This window comes from Cebus imitator, unplaced genomic scaffold, assembly GCF_001604975.1.
Source record: "Cebus imitator isolate Cc_AM_T3 unplaced genomic scaffold, Cebus_imitator-1.0 Scaffold523, whole genome shotgun sequence".
In the NCBI taxonomy this organism is placed as follows: Eukaryota; Metazoa; Chordata; class Mammalia; order Primates; family Cebidae; genus Cebus; species Cebus imitator.
In genome coordinates this window covers 642,421-659,308 of record NW_016107838.1, presented here as the reverse complement: position 1 = coordinate 659,308, position 16,888 = coordinate 642,421, and the positions used below count along the sequence as shown (strand labels likewise).

The 16,888-nt window shown below is 40.6% G+C and overlaps 1 protein-coding gene across 4 annotated transcripts in view; it reads right to left on the bottom strand.

Moving 5' to 3' along the window:
* MCPH1 (microcephalin 1) overlaps positions 1-16,888 on the bottom strand; it is a 244,616-nt gene that overhangs the window by 200,486 nt on the left and 27,242 nt on the right. For 2 of the 4 annotated variants that reach the window (XM_017514370.2, XM_017514369.2), the window contains exons 4-7: positions 13,238-13,325; positions 8,040-8,154; positions 5,773-5,916; positions 2,422-2,511 (exon numbers count right to left, since the gene is read on the bottom strand). In XM_017514370.2, coding sequence (XP_017369859.1) covers positions 2,422-2,511; positions 5,773-5,916; positions 8,040-8,154; positions 13,238-13,325 — 437 coding nt within the window. Of the gene's footprint in view, positions 1-2,421; positions 2,512-5,772; positions 5,917-8,039; positions 8,155-13,233; positions 13,326-16,888 lie in introns of all 4 variants that reach the window. The other 2 variants (XM_017514371.2, XM_037733416.1) reach the window with 2 other exon arrangements.

The following is a 16,888-nucleotide window of genomic DNA, read 5'->3' as shown; positions in this document are numbered from 1 at the left end:
AAAAAAAAAAAAAAAAAAAAAAAAAAAAAAAGACTATTAACCACATTTGGGTTCTTCTCATTTCCATTTAAGAATACATTTTAGGCCAGTATTTTTAACTAGAGAACCTGGGCTTTGACTGGTGGGGATAGACAAGAAGGGTAAGAAGCTTCTAAAAATTTTGGCAAATTTCCACATGCATGTGCACATTTTCCAGGAAGAGCATCCCACAGTTTGTCACTAAATTTTCCAGGAGGTCAGTAATTCTAAAACCTAAGATTTACACCGTAAGATCTTGGGAAAGTTCTAAGTCTTGCACAAAACACTCCCTCAATGAACACAGCTCACCCTTACCTTCCCTGTTTCAACTCTCTATATATACATACATATATAGCTTACTCATTTCCTGAGACTAATCCTAAGCTGCTGCTATCTCCTGAAAATTCTATATTCCTCTGTACCCTCCAGACCTTGCTCTTTTCTCCACACTTTAGTCTGGGTAGATACAATTCATCCTTCAAAACCCACCTGGTTGTCAATATCCCTAGAACCCTCCGACTGCCCTTGCCAGGTCTTCCTGGCCTTGCCCCTCCACATCATACTGCCCCATGGTTACCTGGATGTCTGCCCATCACTAGTAAGTGTAAGCTACTAGAGGTCTGTTCATTTTGGAATGAATATGAAGAAGTCTCTAGTGCTATGCTGGCTCCCTCAAAAAGGGCTCAGTACTTGCTGGTGGAGTACCTTTGTTTTGTAGAAATCGCTCAATCTGGAGGTAACATAAAGCGTTGTAATTCTCTGACTGAAATCACCAAAAGTTCTGCTTTAAAAAGGAAGAAGGGGCTGGGCACGGTGGCTCATGCCTGTAATCCCAGCATGTTGGAGGCCAAGGTGGGCGGATCACCAAGTTAAGAAATCAAGACCATCCTGGTCAACACGGTGAAACCCTGTATCTACGAAAAATACAAAAATTAGCCAGGTGTGGTGGCGTGTGCCTGTAATCCCAGCTACTCGGCAGGCTGAGGCAGGAGAATCACTTGAAACTGGGAGGCGGAGGTTGCAGAGAGCCGAGATCACACCACTGCACTCCAGCCTGACTACAGAGAAAGGCTCCATCTCAAAACAAAAAACAAAAAATAAAAAAAAGGGAAGAACATAGGTAACCAGCAAAGCTTCCCTTCCTGCTGTGCTCCCAAAGAGGAGGGAAATCCAGTGGGCAGGCAGCACCATGTGTGTCTTCAAAGCAGTAGCTGGAAATAAGCTCATTTTTTCAGACTCTAAAATTATGTTTTTATTTTTAGCACCCTTTTCAAAAAGCTGATAAGCATTGTGACGTGTCACTAAGAGTGTAAACTATGATGTCAGGCTGCATAAGTTAGAAGCTTGGGTTTGCCATTCACAAACGACATGACCTGCTGTAAGTTGTTTGACCTCTGTGTCCTGAGTTGTCACTGGCAAAATGGGGATGGCTACCTCATAAGGCTAATAGGAGCATTAAATGAGATATTGTGAATAAGACACTCAGAGGAGTGCCTACAACACAACAACAACGACATCAATGTTAGCTATTATTATCATTTCTTTCCAACTTCCAGGAAATAAATGTATCAAGTATACAATGAAAAGACGGAGACTGTTTAAGATTAATAGGTAAATAACTCCTGCACAGGGAGGTAAGAGTGAAAGGATTAAGCCTGCACTGAAAGGAGGCTTCGGTTTAAGCCTCTAATATCTTGATGTCTTGTGCTTTGTCATTGCTGTGGCTTTCACAATAAATATTCTATAACATCTCAAACACTTCTGAATGCAGTTTTATTGGGGTCACTAATAACTACTTGGGCCCTATTAGGGGCTAGGTGAGAAAGCTGTAAGAAATTTGATATGAAGAAGATATGACCATGAAAAATTATCAACCTTAGTGAAACAAGAGCTCCCAGATGAAAAAACATCTATGTGCATAGCATGTAACTAATTACATCAATTCTTACCAATATTCTTTCTGCTATTAATTAGAAATCTTCTATTTATGTCCTCAATTTATAGATGATCTTTATATACCTCACTGACCCCATTCAATAACACATTCCTTATGTTCATTATACATTGTGTGAAACATTTCCTTAGCTCTGACTGTTCTCAGATTTATGTAGTTTAAACGGCATATGGATTAGTTTATATATGATCACAATAATTTTTTTAAATCAGCAATTGATTCTGTAGCAAGAAAGCAAATGCCTAGGAAATAAACCTACAGAAACCAAAAAGGAAGTCTAACTCATACCTTAATTTTATTACAATACCTAATTTCAGGGGGAAATTTAGAAGTTCTAGTTTTAACTCATTATTTTATTCATCAGAAATTGCTGCATGAAATTCTAAATAAGATAATCATATTATTCTCAAAGCTTAAACATATCACAGAAAGAAAAAAAATAATTTTACCTGAACATAAAGCATCATGTGAAATGTTCAAAGGTGCTTCACACAGAGAGTTACTTGGATTATCATGAGACTGCTGAATCATTTGGGAAGCTAAAAACAGGACCAAGATATTTTATTAAAGTTTCAGTATTTTTTAGCAGATGAGGCCAACAGGAAGTCTACCTATTAATCATAGGTGGTTCTATTAAATCCTATAATCACAAAATTAAAAGGGATCTTAAGTCAACTAGCCTGAATCTAATCAGAAGCTCATCAGAGCCAAACAAACATTCCCAGTTTATTTTAGTGTCCTTGTTTGATAATCACGGCTTTTTCTTTAAGGATACTCATCATAGTTGCCTCTAAAACTAGAGCACTGCTACTCCACCAGAGGTGATACGCAATCCTGGCAGACATTTGCTAATGCCTGGACACATTTTTGGATGTCGCCAGAGAGGGAGGGCGGTGGGTATGTCGCTGGTGTTAGTGAGGAGAGGCAGGGATGCTGCTGAGCTTCCTGCCATGCACAGGGCAGCGCCCCCAACAAAGAATTACCCAGACCCAAATGCCAGCTGTGCTGGGTTGAGAAATCCTGGAGGTTTCATCGAAAACACTTAGGATATCAATGATATAACAAATAAGGTCATAAGTATTATCTTCAAAGGCTGTTCATAAGACAGTCAAGAAACAAAATAAATGTTTGGATCTCATATCCAAAGATATGTTTTTAGAGACTCAAAAGGATACTTTTCTGAGAAAACTTGAGCAAAAAAAGAGAGTGAACCAAGATAAGGAAGGGAAGCACACATAAAATTTCTGGTTAGATTTGAAACTGTGCTGGATGCAGGGAAGTGGCAAAATTAACAATGGAAAGTAACAGAAAAAGTAAACTTTAAGGCAAGTTAGTTTACACCCATGACTGCACACTGAAACAATTTGGATGTCCACCTGGCACACAGCTAGTTACCTCCCTCAGTGTCCATTCTCACTTCCTCTTAACAACAGAACTTTGATTTTATCAGCACAGCAATACATCCCAGTAAAGACTACGTGTCAGTTCTGCTTGCAAAAGGGGTGGCCCTATGACCACATTCCAGCCAATGCAATCAGGCAGGAACACTGGAGAGACATCTAGTAAGACTGACCAAGGGAGACGGCTCAGCTGGGAGGAACACACATTTCGGGAGAAATGCCAGGCAGGGACAACAGAAAGATGGGAACCTGGTTTCTTAAAGAACCACAGAATGGCAGCCCAGCCCTGACTGCCTACTCCTGAACTAGACAAGACAGAGAAAGACAATTCTATCAAGTTTAAGTCATTGGTTTTTGTGTTTCTTTGTTACATGCAGCTAAACCTAACCTTAACTGATGTAGATGGACAAACGGCATAAAATTAAAAGAGGTAGTAGTTGATAACATTAAAAGCGGCATTCAGTAAGTCATAGTCAATAATATGAAAAGGTGCTTAAACTTGCTTCTAATCAAAAGTAACTTAAACAAATCCAGTTTTTCAAGCTTCAGATTGAAAAAGGCTACAGGCTAACGCCATCCAGTTTTCCAAGTGTGGAGAAAGGGGCAATCTTATAAACAACTGGTGAGAATAATGTGGCCCCATTTTGTTTTTTGCGACGGAGTTTCACTCTTGTTGCCCAGGCTGGAGTGCAATGGCACAATCTTGGCTCACCATAACCTCTGCCTCCTGGATTCAAGCGATTATCCTGTCTCAGCCTCCTGAGTAGCTAGGATTACAGGCATGCGCTATCACGCCCAATTTTGTAGTTTTAGTAGAGACAGGGTTTCACCATGTTGGTCAGGCTGGTCTTGAACTCCCGACCTCAGGTGATTCACCCACCTGGGCCTCCCAAAGTGCTGGGATTTCTAACGTGAGCCACCATGCCTAGCCCCCAAATTTTTTGAAGGATAATTTGACTATATCTATCAATAAGCCAGAAGTTGTGGCACACAACTGTATCTCTAGCTCCTTGAGAGGGTGAGGCAGAAGTACTTCAGCCCAGGAGTGCAAGTCCTGCCTGGGCAACACAGTGAGACTCTATATCTTAAAAAAAAAAAAAAAAATCAAATTCTGCATTTATGAATTAATATTACTGAAATACATGACGTACCCAGAAATATAAGGATTCATGTAGATGCATACAGGGGTTATAACATATCCAGAGAAAGGAAAGTAGCTTAATAAAAAAACAAGAACAACTAAACCATATGGTTAAAAAAAGAATAAAAACTACAGCCCTATTTCAAATAAAGCAAAACTGAGGAAAAAAGTATCCACCAACAGATAATTCAGTATTAAAGCTGCCGAGTATTTTGCAGCATCTTAAAAAAAAAAAATAGGTCAGTCTACAACAACTAAGCTGCAATAAAACCTCCAGATACTCTTACGAAAGAAAACACAGCGGATAATAACACATATGTCATTATCTAATTTAAGTAAAATAGAAATTACACATCCACACAGAAACCAAACCTGTACCTTTTTCATGTATACACAGATATCTGATACACTGAAACAGATCTGGAAAAATACATCAACTTAAAATACAGGTTCTCCCCGGCAGAGGAGTAGAATTAGGTGGGTATCAAGATGAACTTTTACTATTAGTTAATTTGTTAAGTATTTTATAAAGTATGCTCACTTACACTTTAGTAATTAAAAATTTTTAAGATAAAAGAAATAATGAAAAATGATTCATTAGATACATTAACCTAAAGCAAATTCCTAAAAAAGACATGATTCATGGCTGGGCGCAGTGGCTCACACTTGTAATCCCAGCACCTTGGGAGGCTGAGGTGGGTGGATCACTTGAGGTCAGGAGTTCAAGACCAGCCTGGCCAACATGGTGAACATACCTCTATTAAAAACAAAAAAAAAAGAAAGAAAGAAAAGTAAAATTAGTCAGGTGTGGTGGTGGACACCTGTAATACCACATACTTGGGAGGCTGAGGCAGGAGAATCACTTGAACGCAGGAGGGGGAGGTTGCAGAGAGCTGAGATCACGCCACTGCACTCCAGCTTGGGCAAAAAGAGCAAAACTCCGTCTCAAAGAAAGAAAAAAGGACATGATTCATCTTTTTTTAAAAAAAGAAAGAAAAAACTCCAAAGATAATAAAAATTACAAAGGAGCTGCAACAAATAGGATTTTAAACTTAATACCATACATCCAACATACACTTCAAAAATCTTAATGATGCATAAGATTTTCTGGGAAACAAAGCCAGCCACGAAATAGGCCAAAGTTTGTTACTATTAAGAAACATTAACTATATTATCTAGGCAAAGAAAAAAAAAAGCTTTCCGCCATAATTTAATTACCTATTTGCATAATTTTCATTTCACAGACCGTAATTACTTACAGGTGGGGGAAGGATTTTCCCTATTCTCCTTCATCTCTCGTAATCTCTTCTCCATTGCGCTGTGGTGACTATTATTAATTTTCATTCTGGGACTGTATGTTAATGAACCATTAGATTCAAATAAGAGAATAGGTACGTCATCATCTGAAAAGAAAAAATCCACTTTAAGATCAAAAAGTACCTTCATACTTGAAGGGTATGATTCCTTTTAAGGAACACCCCCACACACCCCGCTTTCCTTCCCTCCTTTGGACATCATTATCTACTTTTGCAAATATTCTAAGCCCACCACCTCCACAGGCTACCGGCTCATATCTGCTGAGCACCTGCCTTCACCAAGCACTGTGCTGAGAACAATGTATGTATTAGTGCATCCAACCTCAAACCAAACCCAAACCAGTATCCCCACTTGAAGGCAAAGACTGAGACAGAAGTTTACAGTTGTAAAGCTGGAATGCAATCTGGTTTCTATATCTTGTCCCAGGATTCAGAAACTGCTTGCATTAACCATCGCTCAGACTCTCAACACACGCTCACAGATCCAGACTTGAACTTGACGGCATGAAGTGGGATCAGCATGGTCCCTGAACCATGAAACTATGAGTTGCCTTGTGTGGGTGCAGAGTTGTGGTTTTTTCTGGAATGCTACCTTGCATATGCTCAAAGAGGCCTTTGGAACTTTGATACTCACCCTCAACAAAAAAATACCAAGAATTATTTAATATATTCTCCTTTGCAACACGTAAGCCTGAATAACCTTTACTGTGTAGTTCTGACAATATATAAATGTACATTAGTTGAATCATTAATACCTCATATGTATAGTTTTTAAAAGGCAATTTCCATTAAGGTACATATTTGGTCTAAAAAGAAAATTTTGGATCTACCATTACCATGTTGTCAAGTTATTTTCAAATATACTGTCACTGACATAGGAAAGAAGGCCAAAGTAACAAAATATAAAGAATCATAGGAGAGTGTGTAATATTGATATGAGACTAGGAGAGGCCAGATCATAAAGGACCTAGTAAATTGGACAATATGTTAAATATAGCATTTTATCCTGAATATTTTTCCTTGGGATGACACCAAGAAATTTTCAATCAGGAAGGGGATACCGTTCTTATTTAAGGTTTTCCTCATGTGACTACACGGAGATGAACTGTAAGGACACGGGGCAGAGTGCAGGGCAGGGTAAGGAGCGGCTGCAGTGGTGCAGGAGGGATAATGCAGGCAGCAGGGGCGAGAAGAGGGAAGGTGAAAACAGAAGTCAAGCGACTGTTTCAGAAGCAGGGCCACGGTCTTCACGGGGGTCACACTCAGGGAAGAAGGAGATGTCAAGACCGACTGCATGCTTCTGGCATGAGCTGCGAGGAAGACCAGACAGCTGGTGTGAAGGAAGGACTGACGCACCCAGGAGAGGCAATGGGAGGGCTGAGCGTGCAACAAATGATGCAGGCTGTGTTTCTAGAACATTATGTGGCAGCACTGTGTGGGCTAAGTGTGCCACCGAAGTTTGTCACATTATCATCACAGATTTAAAATCAATCTCGATAATTCCATTTGAATAATTTCAAAACAAAGAATAGAGAATTTGTGACACAGCAACATAGATGAAAACAAATAAAACGAAAACTAGAGGAATTCATGCTTCCTATTTCTAGTGATCACAACGGCTTATCTGTAGCAATGGTGTGTCAGGATTGCTAGGAAATACTGAATTTAGAGGATAGTGACAAAGGCCAAGAGAAATAATGAAAACGTACAGAGCATCTTAATGTTTCATAATATTCTTATATATAAGAATATTATTTAAGAATACGTAAAAATACCTATTTTTTTCTAAGACATCTTGTTATGAACATAATATTCTAAAGTATTTTTCCAAATCACTAACAGAATGTATCATCTAAGATTTGCCTATTCTGTAACAAAACAAAAAGGCCAATTAGGTAAAAATACAAAGTCACATGTAAAGAAGAAAAAGGCTTGTTAGCTAACGTTTGCCTTTCCTCTGAAATCATTCCTGGAGACAACAAGTTCCACCACCTTAATGAATGGTTAAGACTGTGGTCGATCAGCTCAACTGCTTGGCTCCATTATGGCTCCCAGTCAAGTCTCCTGCAGGCTGCTGACACTTTGTCTTCTTTCGAAATCTACTACGGTCCTCATCAGCTATCTCATCCTGAACTCCACTGGCCATCAAGCAAATTAAACAAGGTGTATGGACACAAATGCAAAGAACTGTATTATATTTCTTGGCTTACCTAGACTTCTTTTTTGCCTTTGTAGCTCTTCAGCCATTTTCTCAACTTTTTTCTGAAATCTCTTATCATTCTCTGGTGTTTTAAAATTAAAATCTTTGGGCTGCATACACTTACGCTGTGAGAAAAGGACACAAAAATTAATGCTGTATTGCAACTGCTTAAGATAGGAACAAAGCCCTTTCACATACATTTCTGATACTTTTCATAACATCAGTAATAAAAACTTCTGAAAGAGGTGTTTCTTGCACTGTATGTGAATTGGCAATATTTATTTCTTTTTGCACAATTATAAAGAAAATGGACAGAATTTAAAAGATTGAATAAAAGCCTCTGTATAATGCTTTGTGAGACATTTTCATGATCCCAGCATTCACAGTTTCCATCAAAGTTTTTAGCCAAAGCCAGTCTCTTTCCGTTTTTTGCTATTGTTACCGCCATACGAGCCCAATCTATTTCAACTTTGTGTATCAAAACGGCGAACTGTTTTTGAATTGCCGTGGACCCCAGGTTGCAAGTTTTATCACTTGAGCATGCCCAGGTGAACCAAGCATGTAACCATGCGTGGAATCTAGGCACTTAGACCAAGGAACAGGGGCCAAATTAAGGAGTAAACACCTGACGGCATAACCCATGATCCAATCACATTGAGTCCCGGCATCACCTCATGACACAACCCAGTAAGATCACGCTGCCCAACATCACCTCGTTATAAGATCACGTTGCCCAACATCACCTCATTATAAGATCCAATCAGATCACACTGGGTTTTCTCTGCCTATGAAACTGTCTGAGCCCCCATCTCAGGGAGGCAGATTTAAGTGTTTCCTCCTGTCTCCCTGCCAGGCAACTTGCAATAAAGCCTTTCTTTTCTCGAAAGCAAGTGCTGTGATCTTGAACTCTATGTGGGTTGGGCAGCAAGCCCACTGCCTGCTTGGTAGCACTATTCTCACACCATCCTCCCTGCAAGACCATGACGCAGTAATCAAACAATTTCTATTTTATAATTACCAAAAAAAAGAACCATTATTTAATCTTGTCCTACTGTCATTAAATCACAGTAACTCCAATCAGCCAGTAAAACCCAAAAACTATACACACACAAACACACGAAACCCCAGGCTGATATCCAGGGGAAGGTCTTGGGTTAACTCTACTCTTACCATGCTCAGAGAAGGGAAACATTTCCTTTAAAACATATCTCATGGCTGGGTATGGTGGCTCATGCCTGTAATCCCAGCACTTTGGGAGGCCCAGGAGGACAGATCACAAGGTCAGGAGTTTGAGACCAACCTGACCAACACGGTGAAATCCCATCTCTACTAAAAAGATAAAAATTAGCTGGGCAAGATGGTATGCACCTGTAATGCCAGCTACTAGGGGGGCTAAAGGCAGAAGAATTGCTTGAACCTGGAACAAAGAGGTTACAGTAAGCTGAGATCGCGCCATTGCACTCCAGCCTGGGCGACAGAGGGAGACTCCTTCTCAAAGAAAAACAAAACAAAACAACAACAACAAACACCTGACCTTCCCAGACTTACCACATTCTCCTCTTAGAACTGCCCATTGACTTCCCATCTTTAGCCCAGCCATCATCACAAATACACATACTGCTCTTCACATTGATTTTACCTACTACCACTTTTATGGCTGATTTCTTTCTTATAGGATCCCAGGGAAATTTAAGTCATCTGTCTAGATCCCTTGGTTTTCAGCTTGAAACTACCAGCCCAAATCTGCTTATATGTGTAACTAGCCTAACTTCTTTTGCTCCAGTCTTAAACAAAGAACTTTTTTAGCCATTCAAGGCTAACACCTACACTGGAGATCTTGCTCTCTTAGTTATTCAATCATTTACTATCTGTCAGGTGCTGGTCTTGCAACCTAGAAAGATCTTTGTCATCACAGAGCTTGAATGCTGGTAAGGAATGACAGAAAATAAACATTAAATAAATAAGTAAATTGTATGTGTCTTGGGAGGTTAATTTCAACAGGCTTGGAACCAGCCTGGACTGCTTTCACTAAAGTACCCGCATGACACAAAATGTACTAATTAGACAGTGGTGCTTTATAGCCACAGGTCCAGGAAGTTTGGGGGCAGATTGTGCCAGCTTGTCAGCACTGTTTACGATTAGTGAGATGAAGGAGTTGCTGGAGGCTCTGCCAGTCGGGCTGGTTCACAGAGACTCATGGCCAGCAGTGTACTCGAGGCTCCACCTTGCGCTCTCTGGTTCTCAGGTACTGCGCAGATTTGGACACATTGTTATTTCTGGGTCCTGTGAATCTTCTCTAGCAACTGCACTCCATCAAACTGGCCACGTGACCACCGTTAGGAAGAGCCAGTAAGCACGGCAGATGAAAAGGGACTTGATGGTGGGCACAAGTGGGAAGACACTGCTGGTATCAACGGGGTGTCAGGATAGGTCTCACGGAGAAAGTAGCGTCTGCACAAAGCCATAGGGAGGCTGGAAAACGGGTCCTGTGGATGGATTTGGGGGGAATAAGTTCCAGACAGAGAGAATAGATAATGCAATGTGTTTGAAGCAGAAACATGATTGGTATGCTTGAGGAACAGCAAGCTGGGCAGACAGGCAGCAGACAGAAAGACAGAAGGAGAGAGAGATGCACAGAACCTCCTCAAAGACCCGGAAGAACGAGGACTCGGGTCAGGTTTAATTTGCAATTACATTTGGAAAAGAGAAGTAAAGGGAAGGTTTTTAAAGTGGTAAAGTGTATGAGCAGTCATTTATGCTTTAGATTAGGAAAAATTTAAAAGATTAGCAATTTCCAATATTGGTAAGGCTATAAAGAAATAGGTAATCTTGGCCAGGCGCGGTGGCTCACGCCTGTAATCCCAGCACTTTGGGAGGCCGAGGCGGGTGGATCACGAGGTCAAGAGATCGAGACCATCCTGGTCAACATGGTGAAACCCCGTCTCTACTAAAAATACAAAAAATTAGCTGGGCATGGTGGCGCGTGCCTGTAGTCCCAGCTACTCAGGAGGCTGAGGCAGGAGAATTGCCTGAACTCAGGAGGCGGAGGTTGCGGTGAGCCGAGATCGCGCCATTGCACTCCAGCCTGGGTAGCAAGAGTGAAACTCTGTCTCAAAAAAAAAAAAAGAAAAAGAAAAAGAAATAGGTAATCTTTTTTTTGAGATAGGGCCTTGCTGTCACCCAGACTACATTGCAGTGGCATGGTCTTGGCTCACTCCAACCTCCACTTCCTGGGTTCAAGCGATTCTCCTGCTTCAGCCTCCTGAATAGCTGGGATTACAGGCATGCATCACCATGCCTATCTAAATTTTGTATTTTTAGTAAAGACAGGGTTTCATTATGTTGACCAGGCTGGTCTCAAATTCCTGGCCTCAACTGACTCGCCTGCCTCGGCCTCCCAAGGTGCTGGGATTACAGTTGTGAGCCATCACACCTGACCAAGAAATAGGAAATCTTGTACATGATTGGTGGAACTATTAAAATCAAAATGTGTTATGTATTCTGGCCCAGTAATTTTTATCTCTAGACATCTGACTTGGAGAAATAACCTCAAACATGTTGCATAAGTAATACACTTAGCAAAAACTGACAATGACTAAAAGTACATGAATACTGGAAAACGGTCACAATGTATAATACAATACAGAAAACTGAGTAGAATCACATCTACTGACATGAAATGGTCAAAACCATATTGCCAACCCGGGAAGAGACGGCAACTCACCAAACAATACACATAAGACAGCAGAGCCCCTTCGTGTCAGGCATGCCTGTGTGTGTATGTACATGTGTGTAATGTAAGGAAGAAGTGCCACCCAGGATAGTCATCAAACTGAAAGCTGCTTGCTTTGAGGGAGGGCAATCAAAAGAGACATCTGCTTTATCTGTGCTTACCAAATGTTTTACAGTGAAAACATGCATGTACTACTGTCGAGTTTTTACAATGAACACTTGATTTTATCACGTCACAGGGGGTTCCAGAGACTGCTAAACACTTTTCACCTATAATCAGGTAAGACTGAAGGAAATTCATCCATCACTAGGTGGGCAAACTCTGGCTTGTCTGAGATGAAATGTAACAGAGAAATATCATTGACTATTTTCAGGAAATGTGGAGTCCACAGTTGTTTCTCCTCTAGTCTACAGGAAATGTAGTTCGGTTTGGAGAGAGTCATCCCTCTAAAAGAGATTCTCATGTGAAAACAACCTGGCTGTGATGTTTCAGAGTACACTATCCTCCGATAAAGAAATTTCAATTAGAACTTTTAAATAAATAGAAAGCTGAAAGGTTGTGGTTAAAATGTGAATTAGGTCTCAAATGAAAGCAATGTCTTTAACTCTACAATTTGCCCTGTGGATCTGCAGGTTCCAGGTCTGTGGATTCAACCAATCATGATTGGAAATATAAAAAAAAAAAATTTTAACACAAATTAAAAAACAATATAGTATAACAACTATTTACAAAGCACTGACATTGTATTAGGTATTATAAGTAATCCACGGATTACTTAAAGTATATGGGAGGAGCCAGATGCAGTGGCTCACACCTGTAATCCCAACACTTTGGGAGGCTGAGGCAACAGAATCACTTGGGACCAAGATTCTGAGACTAGCTTGGGTAACATAGAAAGACCCTGTCTCGGCAATATTTTTGTTTTTAAGTATATAGGAGAATTTGTATAGGTTATATGCAAATACTACTGCATTTTACATAAGGGATTCAAGCATCAGTGGATTCTGGTATCTGGCGGAGGTCCTGGAGCTGATCCCCTATGGATACTGAAGGACAACTGTATTTGTACAGCAGATTTTCTCTAGGAAATAACTTTGCACATTTGGGTATACGTCCATCCGACTTGTGAGATTTTTCTGGCTAAAAAGAATGCAGGTATTTTTGCCACAGATACAACAAACTTCATTCTGAAGTGGCTGCCAAAGCACCTGAATGTCTGCTTATCTCTCGGCACCTTTTAGATTCCCCATGGCCAACCATGGTCTCTTCCACTTCCTACAGATGCTATCGAAGAATTCATAGGATAAAATAATCTTTAATTCACTAAAAATGGTATGTGAAAAGAACAATGTCATCAATAGCATACTTAAGATAACTCTTGAACGTATTTGTGGAAGTTTTATTTTCTAGAAATAAAAAAAATAAAATGAATAAATTCCTAATTGCCATTGTCTACCCTAAAACCATGTACTTACCTTTTTTTTAATTAGGCTTGGCAAGTGTTCTTTCATATTAGCTGCAGGGAACAATGATTCGTCAACATGTGCTCTGGCCGTCCTGCATCTGTATAATTAAATTAAGGTAGTCTAATCAGTATTTGCTTCCATTATACACTGACACAGCACTAAATCTGCACCTGTATCAGCAATTTAAGAAACCCATACCTAGGTCATTTTAACAGACCTTTAAAAAAATAAATACCACAGCAAATACAAAAGTCATTGTAAACCAAACTTCCCAAAATCATCTTTATCTAGTGTTTAAGTATAAGAGAAGCAAGAGGCAGGTAAAGGAAGTATAATTTTTATACAACAATTTTGGACTTGTAGCATACTTCAAAATTATTAGTGCATGGTACTCATAAAGGCATGAGTAAATGCTATTAAACAGATCATTTAATAGTTAACAGGCCATAAAACAAGTAATTTAGAGGTAGAAGGGACATAAAGAAATCGAGGCCAGAAAACATATCTTTCCTACAAAATTGGGTTGTCCTTTTTGTGTTTCTGTCCAGAGAGCACCATCAGGCCCAAGGCCTGGGTATGCAACCCATGCCCCGCACTGCCAAGCTTCCTCCTGCTGCCCTGTCCGTGCTCACACCTCACATTTATCTGTCCACCTTCGTATCTCTGGATTCCTATGACTGTTATCTCCTTCCTAGCATTCTGTCCCTCAAATCTAAATAATTATAATGATGTTCTCAATGTTCTCCTGCCCTGCTGTTTGTTTCTCCTCTTCTAGTCCACACACACATTACTGAAATATTAATCCTAAAACATGTTACTCACTTCTCCCCAACCCAGATAAAAACCTCCTATCACTCCCATGTTTACAGCCTATTCTCAGTTATCTGCTGGTTAAGCGTTTTTATTCTAAGCCCTCTGTAATCACCTCTCCGACTGTTCCCTCCCAGCCCTATCACTGTTCAACATCTAACAGGCAATAATTAAAGTACACTGCAATTAAAAAACACATATCCGTGTTGATATAGGAATATCTACAAAATATATTAGGAATGAAGGAAGTTTCAGAAATATGTGCCTCTGTATGGTACAGTCTGGTGTATGCAGTGTGGTAAGTGACACTAGTGTAGCAAATCTCATCCTGGTGTCCCTGACACCCTTCTGAGGGTGTGCAAAGTCAATCCTATCGTGCGTGTGTGTGAGACAGAGTCTCGCCCTGTCACTAAGCTGGAGTTCAGTGGCACCATCTTGGCTCACTGCAACTTCCGCCTCCCAGGTTCAGGTGATTCTCCTGCCTCAGCCTCCTGAGTATCTGGGATTACAGGCAAGCGCCACCATATGCAGCTAACTTTTTGTATTTTTAGTTGAGATGGGGTTTCACCATGTTGGCCAGGATGGTTTCAATCTTTTGACCTTGAGATCCGCCTGCCTCGTCCTCCCAAAGTGCTGGGATTACAGGCATGAGCCACCATGCCTGGCCAATATTATCTTTACAACAATACTAACATATGATTTTCCATTTTTGTTTCACATTATCTCCTGAGTATACAATGCGGTGGAGTTTTCAGAAGCAACATGACGTGCTATCCCAATACATCGAATGCAGAGGCAGATTGGAGAAGGCAACTGCTGTCTATTAAGCCAGGCATCAGAGAAATCTGCAAAAACGTACAAATTTAAAAAAAGAATACAATGCAGTTATTGTAACAAGAGAAGTACACAGGCAGAAGAGACGCAAAAATGAACATAATGAGTATGGTTCAGGGAAACCTTCAGGTCAGAGATGATCACCAGACTCAATTGTGACAATGAGGCAGACCTGGGAGGACACAGATCTTCCATTTGGAAGCAGAGCACAGACTCAAGCACAGTGGAGCAAAGAGCGTGACATTTTTGGGAAAACATAAAAAAAATTCTTGCGATCCAAGGGTTATACTTTCCAAGCCAATAAGCTTAGACCCCATCCTGTGGGTTCTGGGGCATGGGGACAGGTGTAAGGGAGAGGTCATGGGAAGGTCACCGGTCCAAGACAAGGGCACTGAGAACAAAGAGGTCAGTCAGGGACTATTGCAATAACTGAGGCAGGAGACACCAAAGATTCAGCAAAGGCAGCTGTGGACTAAGACGAGGAGGAAGAATCCTTAAATGAATAATATTTAGACAATAAAAATGGAAAGTTTTTGACCTCTGGTTAAATCTGGTAGACTGAGCACATGCTTTTCTCTTGACTCCCAAAACTCCAATAAAATGGTAGTAAAGGAAAACAAAAAGACACAAATTAACAAAAATAAACAGTAGATAAGAACTGTCTGGGGAACTGAAAAAAAAAAAAAAAAAAAAAAAAAAAAAAAAAAAAAGAAAACCCAAGCCTGGCAGCTGGGGTAGGGGACAAATCCATCTGGAGCTCAGAACCACTCAAGGGCCGGAGGCACAGGTGAAGCCAGAGTAAGCAGTCAGGGCTAGGGCCTGACTGGCAGAGGGCAGCAGGCAAAGGGCAGAAAGCTGAGAAGAGGCAGCAACCCTCCTTGCCTGTGCCCACTCACCACCACCCAGCACCAATGAGAACTGGGTCCGTGTTCCGACAACTGAAGCCTGAGAAGCGCTGGGCTCAAAGGACCTCAGGCCAATCTCAAGGAAAACAAAAAGTTTTCCATGAAAGGACGTGTATTCATGGTTCACTTTGAGATTCAACCTAGCACACAACTTCCACAGTCATAATGATGTCGACATAGACTACTGATTTAACCAACATGTATCATGCACACTGGAATAGAGTGGAAAGGGCCTGCATATGAATGTGTCCGTGCAAACGTCTACGTGGGGGTGGGATGCCCTAGGAGGGGCCGATTAAAAACGAAATTCCCACTTCCCTATCAGAAAGTCACCAGATAATATCCGAAACTGAAAAACCAAAACAGCAATACAGCCAGAGTATTTAGCAATATGGAGGTCACTAAACAGCTTATCTGCAGAAGGAGCCACATGTGTGAAAGGAGCCGCCTCTTGGGAACAGGAATTGAGGGTGAAAAGGGTCAAGAAAGGGACAATTGCTTTTCATGATAAGCCTTGCAGTATTTGGTTTGTGTGTGTGTGCACACACTCGCACATATGCCCATACAATGGAACATGATTCCACCATAAAAAGAAATAAAATTCAAATACAGATGACAACATGATCAACCTTGAAAACATTACACTAAGAGAAAGAAGCCTGATACAAAGGCCATGTATTATATGATTCCGTTTACAGCATCTGAAATGTCCAGAATAGGAAAATCCAGAGACAGAAAGTAGATTAGCAGCTGCCTTGGCTGGTGGGAGGATGGGGAATAGGGCTAAGGGGTCCAAGGTTTCATTCTGAGGCGATGAAAATGTTTTAAAATTGTGGTGACGGTTGCACAACTCTGTGAATACAGGCATGTGCTGCCTAACAACCTTTTGGTCAATGGCAGACCACATACACCACAGTGATCGCATAAGATTATAATGGAGCTGAAAAAGTCCAATTGCCTAGTGACGCACTGATGATCCTTCTCCCGTGTAGGCCTAGGCTAATGTGTGTCTTTGTGTCCTAGGTTTTGTTTTTTTTTTTTTAGGTTTGGAAAGTAAAAGTGAAAATTAAAAAATAGAAAAAAATGGATAAAGATATAAACGAAGTATTTT